Source organism: Lethenteron reissneri, chromosome 41, assembly GCF_015708825.2.
Source record: "Lethenteron reissneri isolate LAM-NWPU_2019-01 chromosome 41, ASM1570882v1, whole genome shotgun sequence".
In the NCBI taxonomy this organism is placed as follows: domain Eukaryota; kingdom Metazoa; phylum Chordata; class Hyperoartia; order Petromyzontiformes; family Petromyzontidae; genus Lethenteron; species Lethenteron reissneri.
Genome location: NC_083819.1, coordinates 8,915,117 through 8,940,021, shown reverse-complemented (window position 1 = coordinate 8,940,021; position 24,905 = coordinate 8,915,117). Strand labels below are relative to the sequence as shown.

Here is a 24,905-nt window from a genome sequence, read left to right as displayed (position 1 = left end):
GAAAAACCAAAACCTTTGTATGTTTTGTGCAGTATGTAATTTATAAGCGTGGGTGGCTAAACCCAGAGTCTAACCCATGATCTCTGCACTGTTAGCGGTTTGTTTTTAATAATCTTAGGGACCATAAACAGTTATTCGTATTACCCCACCGAACGTATTTCTGGCACCCCTAATACTCTTTCCCACACTACCTCATGGCAGCCGTGCCCTTAACCCAATGGTTTACCCAAAGTTCACCTCTTCCCTAACGTTCTGACACTAACCCTCTTAATTGTCCACGTAACCTCTGTTCATAATGTGCTGTCTAATATAGTTTGCCCTCCTGAGCAATGTATTGAGACAACACGAGGGAGATATCCCACTAAACGACACAATGACATGGTTTGGTTCATAGGCTGGCTTTGGGTCTGTCCTGTGTTTGTTTCTAATGGGAACTTCTGTGTTGTTTCACTCTGCTTTGCTGTGCATGCTTGATTGCTCGCTTTGCTTTTCCTTAAAAATCACACCTGACCCTTACTTTTGCACTGACCGCTGATCGATCATTTTTTCTTTTAACATGTTTATAAACACGTCGCCTGGCCCTGTCTGAATTTTCTCAACTCTTTGCTCACGGCCACACACTTCTGTCCACCACTGACCTCTAATGACTGCCTACACGTCACCTCACTACTTCCTCTACTCCATTGTTTAATTTGCTGCACTCATCCATCGCGTTGCTCGCTTTCGTACAACCTCATCTGCCACTTCTCCACACCCTGCCCTTTTCCCCTCGGCTGGTGGTCGCCCATCCTGCCCCATCGCCTCCCCCCCCCCTCCACTTCCGCCATTGCCTCCCCGAATCGCTGCAATCTGAGCCCCTTCCCCGCGCCTCTCCCTCCCTCGCTGCCTGCCTGCATCCGCCACCGCGCGCTGCGTTCCGACGGGCAGGTGATCCATCGCTGGGTGCCGTGCAGTCGCGACCGCGTGAGTCGCTCGCACCTGGACCGCGCCATCCTGCTACTGCAGATCAGCGATAAGTACGTGCCCATCCTAGAGAGCGGCGTCACGGAGCTGGCCGAGAGCACGTAGCGCCACGATGGATGCCGACTTCCAACCGGTCCTCCTTGCCCCCCTCCGCCGCCGCTATCAGCGCGCCATCAACTCCTCGGGAGACGCACCCTGCTCTGTGCGAAATGCTGTCTTCCCCCCCGGCCCATCCCTCCTCCCACCACCGCTTGCGTGCTTGCCACCACCCGTGCACTGGCTGTCGAGGATTATGGGTAGCCTCGGTAAGTGTTTGGTTATCGGCCGAGACCTCTTTTGAGACACTCGCGGACGAATCGTTGGGAGGAAGCTGAGCCGTGCGCAGACTGCTGCTGTCATCGCCGCTGGGGGAGTGGGGCTGCCTGCCTTCGGGTTGGAATCATCGAGCGGTGTGGTTGGCATTGAGAGCTCAGAACTGCAGGCGTCTGGTGAGCACTACCCCCTCGCATGATGACGCCGAGACTCAGCGCTCTGGACGCAGCCCAGCGTCTCAAAAAAACTCGCCCAGTGCTTTCAGACTTGTGATTTGTCAATATAATCGTTTTTATGTTTTCCAAACTACTGGCTGCATCCTGAGATGTTGTCGGTGTAGAAACAGGCTTAATATATATTTTTTAATTCCTGTACCAATCGCCATTAAAAAAAGAAATGAATACCGAGTTTGTAAATAAGGCACCCAAGAGGGATGCAATGGGCAATTGAGTTCATGAATATTAATCGCAGCACCTTTACATTTTGAGTATTTTTGCTTGAAGAAATCGGTTATTTTTCTTGTTGGTTCACAGTCTCAAAAGTTATGACTACGAAACAGCCTTAAATATTTTAGGGACAGCAAAATGTGGCCCCCAGGGTGGCAGGGCTTGGCATTTTAAGCCCTGGGTTTACACACTGGCCTCATATCTTGAGCGTGACGCTTATGTAAAGTGTAAAAAAACATTGCTGCGTTGTCTGCCGGGCTATTTCTGTTTTTCAAACAAGCATGATGAACAACAAGTCGGCCTACTGCAGGCTATTTACATATCCGTTGGTCACAAAAGAATATCTGTTGCAGCCCTTAAGCATATCTGAGAAATTGTGGTGTAGTTTAAGGAGACGTTGCAGTGAATCGAGAACTTGACACTTGCAGCATTTTGACCAAACATTTCATTTCTCAATCATTTTTTGTGGATGGGTAGACCCTCAAGTGAGAGATTATGAAGGAGGGGGTAACCTATACTTGTGTTTTCAGGCTTCAGTTGAGTGTTTTGACAGCAGTCAGTACCAAGAAAAGGTTAAGTTGGAGAACGAAAGATCTATCGGTCAAAAAAAAGGCAGGGATTTTTATTTTACTGTAAATGTACCGCACGTTTGTGAGCTCTCGGGGTTTCTGAGTTAAGATGTGCGAATTATACACCCAAGGAATTAACACCATTATAACTCGGCACCCCCCCCCCCCCCCAATACTTTGTGAAACTTCTTGTTAAACCGTTTTTGAAAAGGACAAATCCATTTGATGGCTGGAATAAGGGGGGTGGGGTGGGTTAATGTTACATGAAGTGAGAATGGCTTTATGTAATGCTCGTTGAGCCAGCTTTCCCACGCCAGCCAGGGGACTTTGTTGAGTCGGGCTTCCTTCACTTAGATCCACCACGATGCGATCTGCCGGTGAGCTCTCTGTTGCCTGTCCGTGTTACCCTTGGGTTGGGCAGGTAACGGTGAATGAAGCAACTTTGCTTTGGAATGTAATGACCTCAAACCATGTTAATGGACATTCATCTTCAGTTTTCACTTTGGAAAAGCAATAATGTCACTTGCTGACACGCTTATCTTGAGCTCATTGAGCCCTCAGGGGCACTCTTCTTACTGCATCTATACAGCAGTCGGCAGTGCTCGTGTAGAATTTAGTCACTGGAGAGTAAACGACGACACAAATCCACAATTCGAGGTGTTATTCAAAATACAATTCACTGGTACTTTCACTCGTGACAGCGAGGTTGATAGCACCATCCGATTCGACTGATCACAGATGAGTGGCTCGCAGAGTGAATGCAAGAGACGTGCGCGGAAGGGGGTGACGGGGGATTTGGAGGAGCTTGCTCCAAATCATCGGAATCTTTATTTCGACTGGAGGAATTCTATGAGCTATGAAGACGTCCAGTATAGATGGATCAGAAAGCCTGGCAGGTGGCTGCGACGGGGGTGGAGCGCACGGCTCTACCGCAGTGCGAACTTAACAAGTCCCGATTTCGGCAAGACAACAACATTGGATGAAGTGTTTTGGCGATACACACAAGTGTAAAAGCTACTTGCAAGATGGGTAGGTGGATCGTGCAGCCATGTGAGTTCTGCCTCGCCTAATCTAGCAGCTTGTCGCCATGATCGTGTTTATTCGACGCATAGTCTGCTACGCAACAAGGTGGTACCTGTAGGGAGCGGTATAGTGTGAGGTTTGTGCCAGGCTGCCTGCAGAGGTTTGAGTGCAACACCGATAATATGCATTCGTATTTTTGGGGTACTCTTAGTTTCACTCTACAAGCTAAATAAATATTGTACTCATGGATTGGCCCATCTCAAACTGGATCTTACCGGAAATATTCTTGAGACTCAATGAGACTTTCCTGGGTAGAGCTTCCAAACGGATACGTGACATTCCCAGCGCATCAGTAAAATTGAGCATGTGTTTCGAAAGCATCTAAATGTGTCCACATCCAAGAGGCTGTCCGTGGAAAAGACATGCATCATTTGATTAGGGGAAAATAAGATTTGTTTTGGTTGAGGTTTTTTTGGAGAGGGAAGTTATGGATAGGATGGAATCAGACGGCAGAGGGGGAATGATGACACACGATAGAGGGACACGTGGTGGACATTAGTCTCAAGCCTGGTTTGTGAACAAGGGCTGTTGTCTGATGAGGTTGCTTGTAATTACCGGCAGAACGTCGTACCTGAAATGTTGTGGGTTTACTCTCCAACACACCGGTGTGCTGAACTAGTAACGAATTGGCATGTTTTGTTTTCCCTGACAAACCTTACTAATTGGCTGTGTCGGGTGGTGGTGGCGGCGGCGGGTTTCACTACAAATCTATATTAACGTGATCTAACCCCAAAAAAACTATTGTGGGTGATGGGAGTTTAAGCAGACACCAGGGCAGCAGCAGTAACACAGAAGTGGAATGACCTCCCTGTGGCATTGTTTTTTTTTTAAGATGAGAATAATAATGTTTGCCTTGTACCACAAGTGGATTGGCAGACATGGCAGCCGGAAAGATGATGGGCCTATAGCTTGACGGAAGGTGGTGGTTGTCCCCCTTCACATTTTTTTCTGGTGGAAACGCTGCGAGTCGTCACGATGCGATGGGATCTTTCTATGCATCCACCGACCACCGAACACAAGACCCCCTCGCCCTGAAGTGGGACCGCTTCACTTGATTACTTATTTCTGAGGGTTGGGGGGGGGGGTAATCAGATTTTTGCGAGAAAGTCAGGTTAAACTGGGCATTTAAATGAAACCTTTGCAAGCGGTTACAGGTCATGTCATGGTATATGTTTTCCGGCTGATGTGTACATTGGGAACACGTTTTCGCTCTTGGCTTATTGTACAAACTGTGTGTGTGTGTGTGAGCGACCAAGCCAAGATGATATTTTACATTATGCTGGCTGCATAATTGTTTATCTTGAAATGAATATTGTATAGTTTTGCATTCCCGTTTGTTTCTCTTGATATTAATCTTGGATGTACAAAAATAAGTGATCGGTCATTTTCAGCCCTTAGTCAATGCACCGCTGGAGGAATGCCTCTCCACACTCTTGGTCATGGAGGTTGCTTGACTATACTTCACCTCGCTGGTCCGTGTGGGCTGGTAAAGGGGGGGGGGGCACTGTTCAGATATCACTTGCCGTCAATGTTAGCCCTGGGCCTCGAATCGAACTCGGTCGCCAGGTTCGGAGAGCAGTGCACTAGCCACTGTGCCACCGTTCAAAAATGTTGTGCCCATGATCTCTCGCAGCAAGTTGGCCAGCAAGGGTCATTGGGCCTGGGGGAATGAGACACATTTAAATTAATAACCCGTGCTTTTCGCGTTGCTAAAAATGTTGATGAAAAGAAACTTTATCTTTATTTGTTCCCTCTCCTGTTCCATGTATTTATATGTTACTTGGATAATCTTGACCGAGTGTTGTGTAAGGGTTAAAAAGTGAAAAATTCAATTTATCGCAAGCTTATATACTGTAAAAACATATACACGAATGCTGTTCGTGACTATCGCATAAGATGGCGCATATATGATGAGAGCGTGGTGGAAAAGCAACTTTGAAAACGTTACCGCACTGCGATATATTTTTTATCTGCAGTAGTGTTAAATCCAGTAATTTTAAATCCAGTCCAGCTTTAAGTTCTGTCATTGGTTTAAGAGATCTACAATCTCTTACGTCACAAACAAACAAATACCTCACTTAGTGAAGGCCAATGAGCCCAAACGTTTACTTAACCATGGTCTTGTTCAGTCACTTATCGTTTGAGTTTCCTGCGTGTGCCTGGGTCTGTTTGTGATGTAGTGCGTTTAGCACACGACGTCTGCCGAAACTGCGGTCCATTTTCCACTTCCAAGTACACGAACCGCACCGGGTTACGTAATTAAGTGTGCACGCCAATCTTGCACTCTGGGGCATGCTCGTTCGTGCGGATGTTTGTAAATATTTGATGGAGAACCTGGATTGGCTCGCGAGCTATCCTTTTTCCCAAAGAGTTTAACCCCCCTTCGTCTAAGTGGAATGGACCGAGTTTTGCTGCATTTTCGGAACTAAATCTCACCACTCGTTCTGAGCACGCACATTTGTGCACAAACGCGCCCGCGCTTACAGGCCACATTCACTTGGCGTAGTTGCATTTGTTACGAACAACCGCTTTTGATCAGAACAACCGCTGCAGCGTATACATATACAGTAGATATGTATTGTATATATGTATACAGTATACATTGTATATACAACCAATGGAGAACTTTGCCACTAGAAACGGGACTGGATGTTTGTCCTGGGAGTCTTGAGTCCAAACTTCACGGACTTACCCGGCCCAGATTTCAAATCTGTCACCGCTCAACCTAATTTAAATAACCCAGAATATGAAAGCATACAGGAGGTTGGCTGGCATGTAAAACTGGACTGGATCATAGTGTCTGGAGCATGAGTTGAGACTTAACTGCCTTACTGCACTGGTTGAATGAAAGCTTGTTAATAGACGTGTAATGTAATGGGTTTGTTCCTCTTTATGTGTGTATATAATTGTTTTACCAGTAATGCCTTCTGTGGTTTCCATACAGGCATATTTGATTTATGTGTTTGCATACACATGTGAGTGTGCGTTCCTATTTATGTACATTTGTTCCCATGTGTAAGTGCACCTGTGCACACACGTGTGTGTACATACACACGTGTGTGCTCTGTGCATGCATTTCACGCTCAGCATTCAATTTGCAATCAAAACGTTTTCATATTAAAAAGAACGTGTTTAATTTGGGTTGTCGCGTTCGCTGTTAAAGTGTATACATCGCTTTGAGATACAGCACATTTATCCTTTCCATTTGCATTGGCCAGAGGGTTGTGTTAATTATCGTCCTCCCTTTTTTTTGTCTGTTAACTCTTTTTATTTTCTTACCCTGTGGAGAGGTTGTGAAAATGTAGATTGTGTTTTTTCTCCGTATTTATTTATGCGCGGCACCTGGGTTCCTTCTACGCAGTGACAATGTTTCAGATTGTATAACCGGTTAAAAAGGCTTTGACATGCCCTCCTCCCCGCGCGTGGAGACACCAGTTCAGGAAATTGTGCAGTTTTATTCAAATATTTTTATTCTCTTCGCTCGGTTCCTGCTGAAATAAGACACCAAATGATGGTGGCTGGATGTCTCTGGGGGGCAAATGCCCTATTGTCAGGGTCACTATTGAGCCAGCACATTTGAGATCTTTGATTTCAGGCCGCTGTTGGCAGCAGCTTAAATTGACGTGGCTTTCTTGGGGCACGTGACATCACATTGTTAGAAATGCATTGGTGTACGTCTGATTTAGCCAAGGGGTGAAAAAGTAAAGAAAAAAACAAGCGATAACAGAACAAAATAATATTCGCATTTCTTCCTTACAGCTTTATTTAGTCTTGGGCCCTTGTATGGCTGGTGATCAGTTCCCTTTAAATCAGGACACCCAGTAGCATTCGTTTGAGGCTACGTCTTGCTGATGATAATCAGAGACGATGGGACGGGTTTGAATTACCCCAAGTTCATAAACAAATTCCATTGGGGAAAGGTCGCGTTTAAACGTTATTGATGAAACAAGCCACTTATTTTTTTAAAGTAAAAAAAACATTCCCCCCCCCCCTCTATTAAAGGACACCAAGAGAATGTTCCGATTGTATACAACAACAAAAATAGGCATTATTTAGCTGACATTTCTATAACAAATGAAAGAGATAAACCACTTTTAAATTTAATCCACCTTTAATCTGCACTCATTGGATTAAATGGCATACAGTGTGTCATGCCCACATGTTCATCAGCAAGACGTATCGGCATGTGCATAAGGCGGTTATTCTCAATTTCCAGGTGGTGTCTTCATTTTCAAACGTTGCATTTCTCCCCCCTTCCCCCCCCCCCCAGTCTTCCTGATCCAGAGATAGAACCTATACAAACCATCATCACATATCACTTGACAGCCGGGTCGAATGTGCGTGTAGATTGGCAGATGTGGTTAACTAGGATCGTTGGACTACTGAGCAGAGGGAACCAGGTCTGGGGTGTGTAATCCACTGCTGTGTTCACACGGCAATGTTGTTCATGTCCTCAATTACTTGGCAGAGCTCACGTCTATACTCGGGTATGCTTTCTTGCCGGTCTTAGGTGCGGCATCCGTTACTATTACTGTTCAACCACACAGCACAAATATATCTGTGGGGGAGCAACCTTCAAACTACTGTTGGCTTTCAACATGCCACCTTTCATCACGGAGTAAATCACAAGTGATGAGTGCAAAAGAAAACTGAACACTTCATTGGCAGTGGTGTATTTACAAGCACAGACCTAAAACACATCACCACCGTATTAACAGTGCCTTGTTTCAGAAAAATATACAGCAGGCTAAAATGTCAGCCAGTGGCCCACGTGAAATAAGGGTAATTCCCTGAACGTTTGGCCTACGATGTTTCTGTTTATGTGGTGTTAATGAAGACTGGTGGTGAAGTGTTGGTTGGCCTGTGTGACTGACACAAGCCGTGGTTTATTTGCGTTTGGTCACTTTTCGCTGCCTGTTTTATTTTATTGTTGCTACCATCGTGCGCACGGCGGCGCTATGCACCACGCCAGCCACGTGTGCAGGGCCTCCACGTGAACATGCCGTGGGCTCCACCCCATCCTCGCGGCGACTGATTTTCCATACTCGGAATAGGAGCAATGACTACGTAATAGGAATAAAACATCTCCTTATTCGCCTTTGTTGTGTTTCACATTCATTTATGATGAGTTTCGTTTTTTTTAAGTTGGCAGATGTGAACACATCTTACCGGTTTGTGTGGTGTACATTTATACAGGACGTTTTAATGTCGCCAGTTTTCCGAGCCCCCCCTCCCCCTTCACTCGTTGAAACAGTACTTTATGCAAAACGAAAACATGAATTGGGAATCCAGCGGATTTATCTTTCATCACAGGCTGCCTCGAATCCTGATGTCCGTTCTCGTACTCCCTGTCTACGAAGAGACGATCCCTTTGGGCTGTGTGCTCGCCTGGCTTGAGCCGTCCGTGTGGACACGAGCTACTGCAGTGGAGTTTGAGCGAGGAGGTTTAAAAGTGACGGGCGAGCACTTTTATATCCATGCTCTTTTTGTTTTTACCTCGCTGGCTGTCGATGTGTTGTTTCTTCCTGGCGGGTCACTCTCGCCTAACTTCCTAACACTTAACTGGGGATTTACAGGCATGCAAACGCATATGTTTTTTTGAGCCAGATACAAATCTTGTCAAAGTCAAAATTAGACTCCCCACTCAAACGGGCATGTGATGGCACTTTGCTGGTGGTGGCTCCGAGTCAAGGGTAGAAATAGAACGTTTCTATGCTGGGACAGATGACTCTTCCCAAAGAGGTACTGCTTAAGAGTGGTAGCTAAGTTTAATTATCTAAGGGATTAGATTATTGGTAGGCTGAGTTCAACCTCAATTGGGATGCGAACTTTGTAACTTTATGAATGTGAATCAGGAATTCAAAGCAATTTTCCACCCACATCTGTATGCCATACATTGAATACATTCGGGAAGTTTGTAAAGCAACAATACTCTCGCCATGTAATTTTAAAGCTCAGTCCTGTGGTGCTGTGTTCACCCATTCTATCATTTACAATAGCTGCTGTTTTCCAGTAAACGGCGGTCATTTCGCCACGGTGGCTGTCGCCAGGCTAGGCGCACCGTTAAGGAATACAAACAAGATGAATACAAACACATGACATTGTGTTCGTACACGTGAACCATTGTCCACCGTAACGTTCCCCAGGCGCCGCGGGTAGCGGTGCGTGCAATGTGCGCTTTGATGGCAAGAGCCAACTTCGTGTAAATACAAATGTAGGTGTATGATTAAATACAGAAGAGGAACTGAAATCTGCACACGTGGAGCAAACGTTGCTATCAAATGTTCATTATATGCCATGCTCGTACATTGTGTATTGATTGACGCAACAAAACAAGCAGGACAATACAAAAAAGATTTATTACGATTTGCCTTGTGGGTTTGAGTGAAGACACCGCCCATATTCACGCACACATTACACAATTGTCACTTGCATTGCAGGTGCAGTCGTTATCTGATGTGTTTATTGACCTCTTGAAGCTGTGGTCACAGTGCTTGGCTCACAATGATAAGGTTCTGAGTGCACATTTTTTATGGTTGGGTAGATAAAGACAATATCGTACTTATGCAAAACTCAACATGTTCGTTAATGACACTGCCTTAAAAGGAAACATATAATCGGCGACGTTTTGGGCAAATGGCCCGTCTTTATGAGCATATCTGCCAGAGAGATGGTGAATACGCGTTGGAGGCTGCACTTTAAAACCATGAGGCCTGATAATTAACTTTTTTTTCTTGAGTTATTTATGTATTTGCACCACTGCCACCACAGTATCGCCCAGCAATGTGTACTCTTTCTGATGAGCAACTGGCACTCCCCTGACGGTGAATGGAATTCATTGCGACTAAAAAGAAAACGCAATGGTTGGATCAGAGGTCGGAAAAACCAAAATAACAAGAAAACCCATTTTTTAAAATGTATTATTCGGTGAAAAAAAAGTCAAGAGCCACAATGCATCTGAATACGAGATGGTGGTCTTGTATAAAGAACGAGTCGCATGCTGCTCTGAAGCCGAGATTCTTGTCCTAACACGTTGAAAGGTGGGTCCCATCAACTTCTCCTGCATGAGTTTGACATTCCACGAAGCTAAGGGCATCTTAGGTGGTGCACGTTAAAGATGCACGATTGTCAACGATGCTTTTTAAATGTTCAATTCACGACTGACAGCCCATGTGTGAAGATATATCACCGTTATCCTAACCATCGATTTAAATTATGTATTTTACACACAGACTCCTGCTACGGGTGTATCAGGATTTCACAGTCTTCATTGCCTGATGGGGGCAAATGCACTGAGTGACCGTACATCCCCAACATTGAAAAATCCTTACTAGCTTTACTACCCGGCTTCGCCCGAGACTTGGATTCTTCTAGATTTGATGTTTTCGTGACTGCAAGGATTCATACTCTTTGGTTTTTTAGGTCAAGTCACGTAGGTAAAAAATAAAATAAATAAAAAATGAAAATAACTAAATTAAATCACGACGTTTCAGGCGCAACATAAGCGTCCGTCTTCAGGTGGGGACAACGCAGCAAAAGCACAACCGCTTAAGTGTGTCTAAGGGATGGCTGTGACGAGGAATTATATAGTAGCGGGGAGAAGGAGAGGGGAGGGGGCATGGTGAGTGTGGGGGCGGTGTGTGGGCTGGGAGGTAACGCCTGGAGTTCAAACTGAAGCTTTGTGATGCAGGGGGCGGAATTAGAAAAGCTCAGTTAAGCCGAGTGTGGGGGTAGGGTGTGGGCTGGGAGGTAACGCATGGAGTTAAAACTGAAGCTTTGTGATGCAGGGGGCGGAAGTAGATAAGAAAGCTAAGTTAAGCCGATTAAAGACATCCTTTATACTGGTAGGAACCTCCTGGTTACACACCAGCCCACAGGGAATTATTGTGTCCGTCGTGCAGGGAGGGGCTGGGTGGGGAGGGAGGGGCTGGGTGGGGAGGGAAGGGTGGGGAGGGGCTGGGTGGGGAGAGTGGGGCTGGGTGGGGAGGGGCTGGGTGGGGAGGAGCTGGTCACCCCGTGGTGCCCTTATAAAACTCAACGTTTAACCTACTCACGCCGGCTTGTGCCCGCCCTCACAGTCGGGCATATTTGCGGAATACACCACGCCGCCGTTGACCCTGGCCATTGACCGAGCAACCCAACGTTCCTACCAGCTCCCTCCGCAGGAATGTGTTTTGTTTGCACGGAGGGGGGGGGGGTAAATCGGAGTTGTGCAAGCTAAACTTGCACACTCGAAACAACGTGTGGCAAATTTTTTCAAGTGTTAGGAGTAAGCCGGGCTTGGAGTCAAATTTCATAGTGATGGTAGTTTTACCATCACTGGTAGTTTTACCATCACTGGTAATTTTAACGTAAAAGTGCATACCATTGAGGACCTCTACAGTATAGAGGCAAGCGGCTGTGATATCAATGCTCTGCACTGGAGTGGCTGGTGTTAGATACAGGGACTCATCGACTTACGAACATACGAATTACAAACTTTCAGAGATACAAACAAACCTGTCCATATGTCCAGTTGCCTGTTCAGACCAAGAGTCGTAAGTTCAACCACCGCGCAATAGATGGCGGTGGCGGCATCTACATCTGCAGAACGTGAAGAACCAGTGGCAACTACATCTGCAGAACGTGAAGAACCAGTGGCATCTACATCTGCAAAACGTGAAGAACCAGTGACATCTACATCTACAGAACGTGAAGAACCAGTGGCATGTACGTCTGCAGAACGTGAAGAACCAGTGGCATCTACATCTGCAGAACGTGAAGAACCAGTGGCATCTACATCTACAAACCGTGAAGAACCAGTGGCATGTACGTCTGCAGAACGTGAAGAACCAGTGGCATCTACATCTGCAGAACGTGAAGAACCAGTGGCATCTACATCTACAAAACGTGAAGAACCAGTGGCATGTACGTCTGCAGAACGTGAAGAACCAGTGGCATCTACATCTGCAGAACGTGAAGAACCAGTGGCATCTACATCTACAAACCGTGAAGAACCAGTGGCATGTACGTCTGCAGAACGTGAAGAACCAGTGGCATCTACATCTGCAGAACGTGAAGAACCAGTGGCATCTACATCTACAAAACGTGAAGAACCAGTGGCATGTACGTCTGCAGAACGTGAAGAACCAGTGGCATCTACATCTGCAGAACGTGAAGAACCAGTGGCATCTACATCTACAAAACGTGAAGAATCAGTGGCATGTACGTCTGCAGAACGTGAAGAACCAGTGGCATCTACATCTGCAGAACGTGAAGAACCAGTGGCATCTACATCTACAAAACGTGAAGAATCAGTGGCATGTACGTCTGCAGAACGTGAAGAACCAGTGGCATCTACATCTGCAGAACGTGAAGAACCAGTGGCATCTACATCTACAAAACGTGAAGAATCAGTGGCATGTACGTCTGCAGAACGTGAAGAACCAGTGGCATCTACATCTGCAGAACGTGAAGAACCAGTGGCATGTACGTCTGCAGAACGTGAAGAACCAGTGGCATCTACATCTGCAGAACGTGAAGAACCAGTGGCATCTACATATGCAGAACGTGAAGAACCAGTGGCATCTACATCTGCAGAACGTGAAGAGCCAGTGGCATCTACATCTGCAGAACGTGAAGAACCAGTGGCATGTACGTCTGCAGACCGTGAAGAACCAGTGGCATCTACATCTCCAGGAGATTATACAACTTTAAAAGCCATTCCCCGTGTTTAGTGCACATGCCGTAACAACACGTTTGAAATCGACAGGAGTAAAGTTGGACTTACGAACAAATCGACTTAGGAACAGACCTCTGGAACATAACTCGTTCGTAAGTAGAGGCGTTCCTGTATTGGCAAGTAAAATCCAGCACTTGTAGAACTGCGCGTGGTCTCACGAATTCACCGCGACACACAACCGCACGTCAGCCACCGTAAAACTACCTTGGTTTATTCTCCACCAGTCACGTGATGCCCTCTTGTGGTCAAACACACAACAGCCTTTTGGCGTTCTCTGGGTCTAACACCGGTGGTGAGACAAGGCCACAAAGAAGGCTGTCTCTGATGTAGGCAAATCAGTTGTAAAGACAATGCAGATATTCTTGATTTGAAGCTTTCGTGACTGCAATAATCCATACTCTCTGGTTCTTTCGGTAAAGTCACGTAGATATTGTTAGAGCATGTTTTGCCACAAGTACATGTGGTTAATGCACACTTGATGCCTTGCAAAAAGGTATCTATCTGGTGTTTTAACATATTAACAACTATTTTATTTGCCAGAAAGGGTAAAACCTTTTCTTATTTTTTTCATCATTTTTCGGTTCGGGTTGCTTCCTCCTCCCAGGGTCCAGGTCCCATTCCCACCTCCATCGCCAAAGGTCGCGGCACGAAGTCTCGCATCGACCCGGCCACTCGAGGCCAGAATGTCGTCCCCAAAACGTTGCCTGTAATACGGCCTTGTTCTTTTTTTTAAGGGTTATGTCTATTGACGAATGTGTGGAATTTGATGTTGATGTTAACCGCGTTCGTGCACCGCTGCCAAGGCAGGTTTCACCGCCCCCCACCAAATATTCGTCCACGTATCCGTGCACTAGCAGGACCAGTCTCGAACCACTGCGTTACAGAGTCCTGTGATGAATGAGGACCCCCATGTCTAACCGAGTGGGTTCCTACCAATGACATCTGGCAGTGTTCACCAGTGTTGCTTCAAGCGAGCCTGACTGCTGATGAGACACTGAAATGTCGACGAAGCTTGTCGACGATGTTGCTTATGTCGCATCGATGCTGCTGATATGATGCGCTCTCAGTGGGTTGTGCGGCTGAAGGGATTGGTACAAATAGAACCGTACTGTTAGGTTTTTTCGGTAAAGTAACGTAGGTAAAAAAAATAATTTAAATTAAAAGTTTTACCTACGTGACTTTACCGAAAAAAACCTAACAGTAAGAATCCTTGCAGTCACGAAAGCTTCAAATCTAGAACAAATAGAACCGATTTCATTAATAATGTGGAGAGGCGACTTTGTGGAGGCTGTAGGCTCTTGCCATGCAGCAGCTGTCGATGTGTTTGTTCAAATCACGTGCCTGGAGTCGGATCTATAGTGCACATATCCATCTCAACCCTTTAGCCGTGACCCTATAGACCCAACCCTATCATGTAATGCCCATATATCCACCTCAACCCAACAGTCCTAACCATTAACCCCCTAAGTCTAAATCCTAACCCAACCCTAACCCTTTAAGCCTAACCCCCCTAAATCTAACCTCTAATCCTAAACCCCTAACGCCGAACCCTAAATCCCAAAGCCTAAACATAACCTTAAAACCCTAACCCTAATATCCTAAGCCTAAATCCTAACCTTAAACCCTAGCCCCTACTTGTATATGCAATACAGGCCAGAAGATAATCGTCACTGGTGTTGGCCGTGACCCGGAGTCAAGCCCGGGTCGCCGGGTTCGTAGCGCAGCGCGCTAACCATGACACCAACTCTACAAACCCCAAACCCTTACCGTAACCCCAATCCCTTCCTACTTACAAAGAGGCATTGCCTCCCCACTTAGCTATCTTGTCTCTTTCGCCTTTAACTCCCCGGTTACCTCTCACCAATGGTCCTCCTTTCTACGCACGCCACACTAACATCCATTGTTTAAGGGTAACTTATGAATCTAATTAAGTCTTATTAATATGGTGCACCTCTTCTTGGTTCTTTCGGTAAAGTCACGTAGAAGAAAAGTAATAAAATAATAAAAATAAAACATAATAAAATAATTCTCACGACGTTTCGGCCACAACGCAAGTAGCCGTCCTCAGGTGAAAACCAGGTCTGTCGAGGCGACAGCGTCTGAATGAAACACCACATTCATTTCATTCAGACGCTGTCGCCTCGACAGACCTGGTTTTCACCTGAGGACTGGCTACTTGCGTTGTGGCCGAAACATCGTGAAAATTATTTATTATGTTTTAATTTTATTATTTTATTACTTCCCTTCTACGTGACTTTACCGAAAGAACCAAGAAGACGAATCCCTGCAGTCACGAAAGCTTTAAATCGAAAAATGGTGCACCTCGTGATTTCTCCCACTTCTGTAGCTTTGTGAATAAAGCCCGTGTCACTGAAAAGCACGTTCACTTCGCTTATACAACACTTTATTTTACAACGGTTAACACGGACGACTTACAATACACTAATTACAAAACACCCCACACCCCAATGTGTTGCATTTATTGCAGGATTTGTAGATTTGAATAGTCACCGATCCATTGCAAAAGCTCAAGGGAGGCTGATGTGGGGTTAGAGTTCGCGTTTTGTTACAGTAGCTTGGGGCTGTGCTAGATTAAGCAGGGTGGTTGAAGCATCTCTAAACGCTTGGGGCTGTGCTAGATTAAGCAGGGTGGTTGAAGCATCTCTAAACGCTTGGGGCTGTGCTAGATCAAGCAGGGTGGTTGAAGCATCTCTAAACGCTTGGGGCTGTGCTAGATCAAGCAGGGTGGTTGAAGCATCTCTAAACGCTTGCATACAACAATTAACAAGCAGCCACCACGTGCTCCTAATTATTTTTACAAATTTTTTTTATAGAAAAGAGCACGACCGCTCACCAATAATACATTGACTTGACTTTTGCTCTCTAACGAGCGAATTAACCACGTGCTCGCGTCGCCATTGAACACAACATCCCAGATGGTACTCACTGCCTGTCTGGGAGTGGAAAGGTGGGTGGGGGGGGGGGCGATGGTGGGTGGGGGGGGGGCGATGGTGGGTGGGTGGGGGGCTATGGTGGGTGGGGGGGGAGGCGATGGTGGGGGGGGAGGCGATGGTGAGTGGGGGGAGGCGATGGTGAGTGGGGGGAGGCGATGGTGGGTGGGGGGGAGGCGATGGTGAGTGGGGGGCGATGGTGGGTGGGGGGGAGGTGCTGGTGGGTGGGGGGGAGGCGATGGTGAGTGGGGGGAGGCGATGGTGGGTGGGGGGAGGCGATGGTGAGTGGGGGGGGAGGCGATGGTGGGCGGGTGCCGTGTACTTGTACGTCGGGGAAGGGAGTGTGGAGGATGCGCAATTAGTGGGGAGCGAAGAGCGATGGATGTGCAGAGAGAGAGAGAGAAGGCCCCGTGAAGAAGAAGGAGGAGGAGGGACAGACCCTTTCTACCTATCCCGACCGCGACTCAAGGGCCTCGCTGTTCCGCGAGCTGCGTGAGCACGAGTCGCTGCTCCGACTCGTCGGCGTCTCCGTGCGCCCGGCACGCGCCCCGGTGCTGCGACAGAGCCAGCTCCAGGCGGCGCCTCTCGCCGCGGAGTTTCTCGATGAGCGCCTTGAGCCGCGAGTTCTGCACCTCCAGAATCTCCGACTCCTGCGGCGCGGGAGGCAAGAGGAGGAGGAGGGGGGGTGTGAGGTGGTGAGACGGGAAGAGCGCCGAGGACCAGGAGTTTTGCCGAGTAATGATGATCACGGCTGGGCTGGGCGGGGGGGATAGCTCTCGAGTGTACAGGCGGTGCAACTGCACAGCTAACGGCGCGTGGGCTGAGAAGAGGAAGGTGAATTGGACAGGAGGAACAATGTCATCCCCTGCATCAGAGCGCATGCCAACCATCACAACGCTGCTAAGCAGCCTAACTTCGTGAAGATGATGATGATGGGGAATTTGCCTTGTGTTCATGGTGGTGGTGATTATGATGATGGGGGGAGGGGGATAAGGATCCTTACCTTAGAGAGTAATGATGGTTACGTTGATCAATGTTATAAGGGACTGATATATGTCACACTTGACGGAAGCTCGCTTTCCCGCTACCACGTGGAGTGATGATATGTTTTTGATTGAGAGCTGCTGCTAATGATGATAATGATTGATGTACTGATTTAAGTTTGATGCTTAGGGATGGTGACGGTGTGATTATTCATATGATGATGATGATGAGACTGATGATCAATGGCGGATGACGATTGCTACTGGAGCCGTGGGTCTCCGTCACCTGCAGTAAGGACTCTGTCCGCTCCTTCTTCTTGTTCCGACACTTGGCAGCGGCCACCTTGTTCCTCTCTCTGCGCCTCCTCCGCCGCTCCATCTCCTCCGCTGCGCTCTGTGGATCGTTGCAAATCCAGGGGTATGGGGCAGAGGAAAAATAAGGGATACGATCCGCCTGGTGTCAAGATTTTAATTTGGCCAACAGACGGAGCGAGGTGGATTTTGTTCCCTCTGATCGATCCTCAGCGTTGGGTCACCTACACCGCAGTGTCGCGTCCCACCGCGGTGCAAGATTCATGTGCCTACCCCATCGTCTCACCAATCATTTACGATCGAGATGTCATCATGGCCAAACAACGCACCATCGCCTCGGGGCAATCGCCCCGCAAAGAACACACCCCACGAGACCATACACGGGCATTGCTAACAGATGAATGAAAAGACGAACAGTACGGACGACCACGTAGCGGCCTCGCACGACCAAGTGCCCATCCTCTTGAAGAAGTGATGACAACAAATTTCGATGTAAAGCTTTCGTGACTGCGTGGATTCATATTCTTGGTTCTTTCGGTAAAGTCACGTAGAAGGGAAATAATAAAATAAAAACATAATAAAGACAGCGTCCTAATGAGGACGCTGTTCTTCACCTGCTGCTTGCGTTGTGGCCGAAACGTCGTGAGAATTTGATCTTATTATGTTGAACTTTTATTATTTTATTATTTCCCTTCTACGTGACTTTACCGAAAGAACCAAGAATATGATGGCAACAACAAGTCCGCCTGTCACCTTAGCAGTTCCGTCACACGTCGGCTCGTTCGTGAGACAAGTCCATCAGAGGGTCCGTCCGTCGGATCCGTCCATCGGATCAAATCCGTCCACGTGTCCGGTCCGAGTTAGTTTACCTACTCCGCTTTGCCAGGCCGTCCAGGTCACGCTACCACGTTTCGTGTTGAACATATCAGCGAAGTCTGTTGTCGCGTCCGTCAGTCCGTCCGGTTCTAATCCGTCCGCAGCGTCCGTCTTTACCGCAGACGTATCCCGCCCGAGTGTGGAACGCTGACAGCCGCTGTGGTCGAGGTGACGAGGAACAAACATCATCATCGTCGTCGTCGTCTTCGGTGCCGTCCGTCACTCGCCTGCCGTGGGCTGCTCCAGCTGCATTCAATTCCGCGAGGCACAAGCCGCGCGCAATTTGTAGTCCCATGTGCGCTCTTATTTTGCGTGTGATCTTGACTTTTTTTTCTTTCTTTCTTCCTCCTTCTAAATATCATTGACGTAGAAGTGTTAGCAGGCCGCGGTACGGTCGACCGCGCGTGTTTTTTTCCCTCCCCCTTCCACCCGCCAGCAATCGCCTCCCTATCTGATTGGTTATAATGTCGAATTGGTTAAAGGTCTTTTCCGTGCCTCTTACCGTAAACTGTGGGATGCAGGGAGCATTTTCAGTCGCTCGGTTCCGCCCTCTCCTCTCCGCATTTCTCTCCTCTCACCATTCCCTCTCCTCTCTCCAGCACTACAGCACGTGGATTTGTAACGATATGTAACGTTTGTTTTCTTTCGTTTGCTGGTGACTGTATTTCATATTGAAATCGCCTCCGGTGCTTTTGCTGCTGGCGGCAATAAAAGTTGTTTAAAAAGTCAAAGTTTTCCCCTCTCCGCCACGCTCTCCCTGCATCCCCCCCATCCATTCTCCTTTCAATCTCCCACAAATACAGCCTCCTCCCTTGCCCAACTCTCCCCATCGCACCCTCTCGCTCTCTCACGCACTTTCCCTGCCTCCTGCCCACGGATTCCGCGCTCTCTTCACCGCACGACGCGCTCGTGTGAAGCGAGTGGGCGGGTAGGGGCACTGCGCGACAAACGCGGCAGCGATATTGTGCGCGCAGCAGCACCACCCACAGACGCACGGGCGGTCTGGAAGGGGCACGAGACAGCGGATGGCGATATCGATGATCGTCGTAAGTGCGGCAATTACGACGATCACATGAAACACGTGGGCGGCGCGACTTTGCGACTCGTTGAAAGTCTAGTGGGGGTTTGGCTGTCCGCCTGATGGTGCCGGTTGTAATTGTTGGCGAAACGTCGTACTCGGAGTGTAAATGTTGTGGCTTTGCTCTCCAACACACCGGTGTGCTGTACTAGTATAATCCACTACACTATACACTACTACACTATACACTACTACACTATACACTACTGCACTATACACTACACTATACACTACTACACTACACTATACACTACACTACACACTATTACACTATACACTACTACAGTACTACACTACACTATACACTACTACACTACACTATACACTACACTATACACTACTACTCTATACACTACAACACTACACTATACACTACACTATACACTACACTACACACTACTACTCTATACACTACTACACTATACACTACTACACTATACACTACTGCACTATACACTACTACACTAGACTACACACTAGTGTTGTACTAGTGACTAATTGGCATGTTCTGTTTACGTAATAACCCACACTAGTTGGCTGTGTCGGTGGTGGCGGGTTTAACGACACATTTATATTAACGCGATCTCACCCAAAAAATACTATATTATAATGGGATGTTACGTAAGGGACCGGCAACAATGAATTCATACAGAGGAGAGCGAGAGAGTCACGGAGACGGACACAGGGACTGAGACGGAGAGACGTGGATCGAGAGACACACTTGACCCGGGGAGAGACGCGGAGAAAGACGAGGCAACTCATCATTTGGTCTGCGCCATGAGCGTCTCTACTCGGTTATTGGTCGCAGTTGTTCGATTCATTGAAAATAATTGAAGCAATGGCCAGATGCGGTGGCATTAACGGCATTGTCCGCGATGCGATCTTGACCAGAACCTAAATACGACATTGTACAGCCCTTTGTCAACGCATTGTGCTGAACATACAAGCCCTCTCCACGCCATGTCGCCAATGGGGGATTGCTTGGTCATACTTCACCACACTGGTCGGCGCGGGATGGTGAAGCGAGACCAGGACCCATTGAAAATGTCACATGCCACTGATGTTAGCCGTGGCCGGGGAATCTAACTTACGTCGCCGGGGTTTCAAGCAAGAAACCACGACTAAAATACACAAGATAACGCCACGTGTAGAACAGAATTCTAGTAAAGGCCAATCTCTTGAAATGTTGTTTTCGAGTTTACCGTGAACGTAATTTGACATTTACAAAAAAATAACTTAGCCATGCACGTGTTGTTACGAGTTGTGGACTATTCATAGCCCGCACCGCCGCCGAGTATCCTGCCTGAGCCGAAAAGTCCCCTTGCCGAGCTGTGATTCACTTCTTCGCGAACCGCAAAGGGAATTTCCGCATTGGTTCATTGACTTCTCTCGCCATCGAGGAAGCACGGCGCGCGCAGATCCTGGATTAACTCGGATGTCCGTGCGCCTTTCACCGTTGAGCAAATGATCGATTGAAAATGACCTTTGGCCCATGGCAAAGAGTGATGACGGTTTCTAGATTTGAAGCTTTCGTGACTGCAAGGATTCATATTCTTAGGTTTTTTTCGGTAAAGTCACGTAGGTAAAAAAATAAAAATTAATAAAAGTAACTTCGATTAATTTTACCGAAAAAACCTAAGAATAGTAATGACGGAGTGGCAGCCCTCTGATGGGAGATGGAACAACGCGATTGCCTCGTGTGTAAGTGCTCGCGGTGGATGATTTCGTCGGAGGGTCGCGAGAGCTGGCGAACGTATTCTTAGGTTTTTTCGGTAAAGTCACGTAGGTAAAACATCAAAATTAATAAAAAATAAAGATCACGACGTTTCGGAGGCAACACAAGTCTCCGTCATCAGGTGGGACCGTCACAGCCAGATTAGCTGCATCAAGTGAGGCAATGATTCAAGATGTAATCCCTTAAAAGCGACACCAATGGAGTACGTATCGGGCTGGCGAACGACCTTCGGAGGCCTTCATAGAGCGATAGATTGATCACGGCTGATGTTCATTAGGGTGTCCCGAGCCAACATTAAGGTTGTTAAACTCGTTGATTCCCCCAACTTAACTGATTTAATCGCTCAGTGGTGAATGGCTCGGCTTGGTAACGTGAGGTTGTTTTTCTCTCTCTCAGTTTCAATTGTCGTTCTGAATTCAGAAAGTTATATTTTCTTCGACGTGGACATTGCAATCCAAAAAACGAGGCAAAAAATGTGCATTGGGCACATTCTCAGAGGTTCAAGCTTGCTGAAGGAAGGTCTGAAAGTATGTATGCTGAACTTCTTTCACACCGTACGTACCCAACCGTGCTAATTGGAGGTGCGTGGGTTGGGCAACAAACTAATGGAAACGTTACAAATGCCAATTATATTACACTTGGTGCTTCACTTTGGCTAGATTCCAGCTTTCAGAATGTAACTCGTCTGTTTTGACTGTCAGGCAGTAGCGTGGTGGGTGGAAAGTGCTGTCCCTCTACTGCGCGAACCAGAAATCACTTGACGGAATCTCAGAGGTGGCTCTGTGATATTCCCTTCCGTGGACAGTTTTCCAACACAGGGGAGGTGGGTCGGGGGGGGGGGGGATTACACTGCTCCAGAGAGATCAGAATTGATACTTTGTCTCATGACAAGTATAACCCATAAAAACAAAGTTTTTCACTATAAATCCTTTATATGCGTGGCGGCGAGAGTCCTCTCGTCCTCTGGCTTGAGATGGCTGCCACCTATGGGTCAGATGATTGTCTGCCACCATTAAACAATTGGTAATAAAAAAAAAAATTCTAAACAGTGTAAAATTTTGGAATTTTTTTTTCACGAAAATGCATTGTCACGCACAACGAGTCTGTGTGGAAAATGTCAGCTCGATTGGATCACGGGAAGTGGGTTAAAAAACGACCGAAAGATTTGCACGGTCCTAAGCAAGCAAGCAAGTGAACTTAATATAAAGGATTTAAAAAGACAACACTTCATGGGGAAGCCTTCATCCAGCAGTGGATCGATGCCTTGGTTGTAAAGGAGCCCAAGTGAACCAACGTCGGTCCCGATGGCGAGGATGACAATAATCCCTAGTCAATAATTACGTTGCAAAGTCACAACAAAACATAAAACGAAGACACTTTATGAATTCATTTATTTCCGACAAAAAAAAGTACACAAAATATAATCTCTCACAGTAGTTCGTATATTCAAATATCTCGCTTCGTTTGTTGCGTTATTCTCTATTAAATTATTACTCTTCTCGTCAAAGTATTCTCGTGCGCACACTCGCAGCTCGAGGCCGTACGCAGCTGTAGCAGCCGTGCGGACATAGGTCCTGGGGCGAGGCGGCGAACGGCTTGGAGCAGTGCTTCTTCACCCTTCACTGCAGCCTTGCACCACTTTTGGTTGTCATTCGAAAAACAATTACAATGTTAATAAATACATCGGTTTGGTGAAACAAAGTCAATTGTACTTACGTGCGCGTGCTTAATTTGCGTATTTCGACGATTTACCGTTAAAAACATCTGGCCGTGTCTCGCACCCCGAGGGCGTACCGTGCATCCCAGGTGAAGAAGCCGCTGGCCGAGACGAATTGTCAACGCGGCGTCAGCGCTGTGAGCTCGAGGGTTGAGTAAACGCTCACCCCCCCCCCCTTCTCCGAACCTGGGATCGATCGCGCCGGAAGCCCCATCCGAGGCTCCCCGGTTGAGAGACGTGAATATTTGATCAGTAGCGCGCGTGCTAAGATGATCGCGCAAGCAACGCGCTTAAAGCGTGCCACGTGGTGGTAGGTACGCGCGTGTTTGAAGGTTCACGGTATTGCCTTGACGAGTTCGGTGAAGCCGACACGTGCTTGAATGCTCGCTTCAGTTGAGTCACTGATTATTGTTGCTGCGTTTTTTTTTTCTTTCTAAACGAGAGATAAATCGTAATTATTGGTTTTCGACCTACAGCTCACCGTGTACGAAACTGCTGCGTTGCCGAAGGCTGCTTCGTTGTCGGCGAAATAAAAGGCAGTGCAGCGAAATGCATAGTTGTGCTATACTTCTATGCCTCTTCGTCTATGCCTCCCGCCTTAATCAACCCGCAGTGACCGGCGTGACGTTATGGGTCAAATCTCCCACCCACCAAGACCCACACCGCGTGTTTCGAGAGTCTCTCCACCACTCGGCAATGGGAGGGGGGTCTATTGAGCTAGGAATGTTACCGAGACGAACAGCACTTGATCTGCAATTACACAATAAAATCACGAGGTGGTGGAATTCCACTGCCTTTACACAAATCCGTGGTGCGTTGTACTCACGAACAGATTGACGTAACGATCAGTAAACCACCGTCAAAGACATCATCAAGAATTATTATTATACAAAGGGGCTGCTTGCCTGGACAGGAGGATAACACTGAAGACGAGGCTGTGCGTTGGACACACAGAACAACATTTATTATTGATTTCCCTACGTGTATAATAAATACGATCTTTACTCAAACAACTAATCCTCAAAACGACTAAAATAAAATCATAATTTTCCAGCACAATCCAAAAAAAAAGAGAGAAGTCGAGTCAAATTCAATGCCCAAACTCCCACAGACTCCGACCTCAACGAATGGGCGGCACCGGCGCGTGATACTCAGACGTTGATTTGAAGCTTTCGTGACCGCAGGAATCCATACTCTTTGGTTCTTTCGGTAAAGTCACGTGGGTAGAAAATAAAATAAATCACGACGTTTCTGGCGCAACACAGGCGCCCGTCATCAGGTGGACGCTTGTGTTGCGCCCGAAACGTCGTGATTTATTTTATTTTATACCCACGTGACTTTACCGAAAGAACCAAAGAGTATAGATACTCAGATGACCAACAGGACATGGGCGTACGACGGTGCCGTCGCTTCTCCAGGCAGCGTTCCCATGAGATGCCACTCGAGATTGAACTCGAGGTTCCACCGTAATTAAATTCATTTGTTCCCAACTTCAGTTGCCCACTCATTGAGGGCCTGCAGCCAGAATTTTCAGAGGGGGCCGTTTTCCGGCCTGGGATTCATTCGTGAGAGAGCTGGAACGCGGCCCCCAAAACTGCGGACTTGGGATGGCAGGCGCGCTCAACTTCACTTTTCGTATTCTTAGGTTTTTTCGGTAAAGTCACGTAGGTAAAAAATTTAAATGAATAAAAGTAAAATAAAAATAAAATAAAAATCACGACGTTTCGGAGGCAACACAAGCTTCCGTCTTCAGGTGGTCTTCAGGTGGAAGACGGAAGCTTGTGTTGCCTCCGAAACGTCGTGATTTTTATTTTATTTTTATTTTACTTTTATTAATTTACATTTTTTACCTACGTGACTTTACCGAAAAAAACTAAGAATATGAATCCTTGCAGTCACGAAAGCTTCAAATCTAGAATTCACTTTTCGTGTAAACAATGACCACTTAAGTTTGTCGGCCAACCCAGAGCTTGACATTTGACTCCTCACCACCACCATCCCACCACGTGCGAAACGAGAGAACCGCGAATCGTGCAAACGTCACCGCCTCCTTGAGATGTTGAGTTGTCCTTCAACTCTAGTCGAGTTATCTCCTCCATAGAAACAACTTACTGTAGTTTAGCCGGTGGTGGTGGTGGTGGGGCGGGTCACGCCGTGTG

The 24,905-nt window shown here is 47.1% G+C and overlaps 2 protein-coding genes across 3 annotated transcripts in view; one reads left to right on the top strand and one right to left on the bottom strand.

The window, feature by feature from the left end:
- Positions 1-8,467, top strand: part of LOC133352665 (pecanex-like protein 1) — a 58,211-nt gene extending 49,744 nt beyond the window's left edge. For both annotated transcript variants that reach the window (XM_061568443.1, XM_061568442.1), the window contains exon 37: positions 928-8,467. In XM_061568443.1, coding sequence (XP_061424427.1) covers positions 928-1,068 — 141 coding nt within the window. In that variant the 3' untranslated portion in view covers positions 1,069-8,467. The remainder of the gene's footprint in view (positions 1-927) is intronic.
- Positions 8,468-16,509: 8,042 nt separating this feature from the next.
- Positions 16,510-24,032, bottom strand: LOC133352696 (cyclic AMP-dependent transcription factor ATF-3-like). Its single transcript, XM_061568515.1, has 4 exons — positions 22,782-24,032; positions 18,334-18,462; positions 17,315-17,422; positions 16,510-16,695 (listed from the first exon to the last, which is right to left on the bottom strand). The coding sequence occupies exons 2-4, from the start codon at positions 18,406-18,408 to the stop codon at positions 16,510-16,512; spliced, it is 369 nt and encodes a 122-aa protein (XP_061424499.1). The 5' UTR covers positions 18,409-18,462; positions 22,782-24,032.
- Between the last annotated feature and the right edge of the window lie 873 nt (positions 24,033-24,905).

Excerpts from the sequence above, each read along its gene's own strand:
- LOC133352696 (XM_061568515.1), bottom strand. The coding sequence starts at position 18,408 with ATGATGATGTTTGTTCCTCGTCACCTCGACCACAGCGGCTGTCAGCGT. Across the intron at positions 17,423-18,333 it reads TCGGGCGGGATACGTCTGCG|AGCGCAGCGGAGGAGATGGA; the intron begins GTAAAGACGGAC and ends AACGATCCACAG. Across the intron at positions 16,696-17,314 it reads GGACAGAGTCCTTACTGCAG|GAGTCGGAGATTCTGGAGGT; the intron begins GTGACGGAGACC and ends CCCGCGCCGCAG.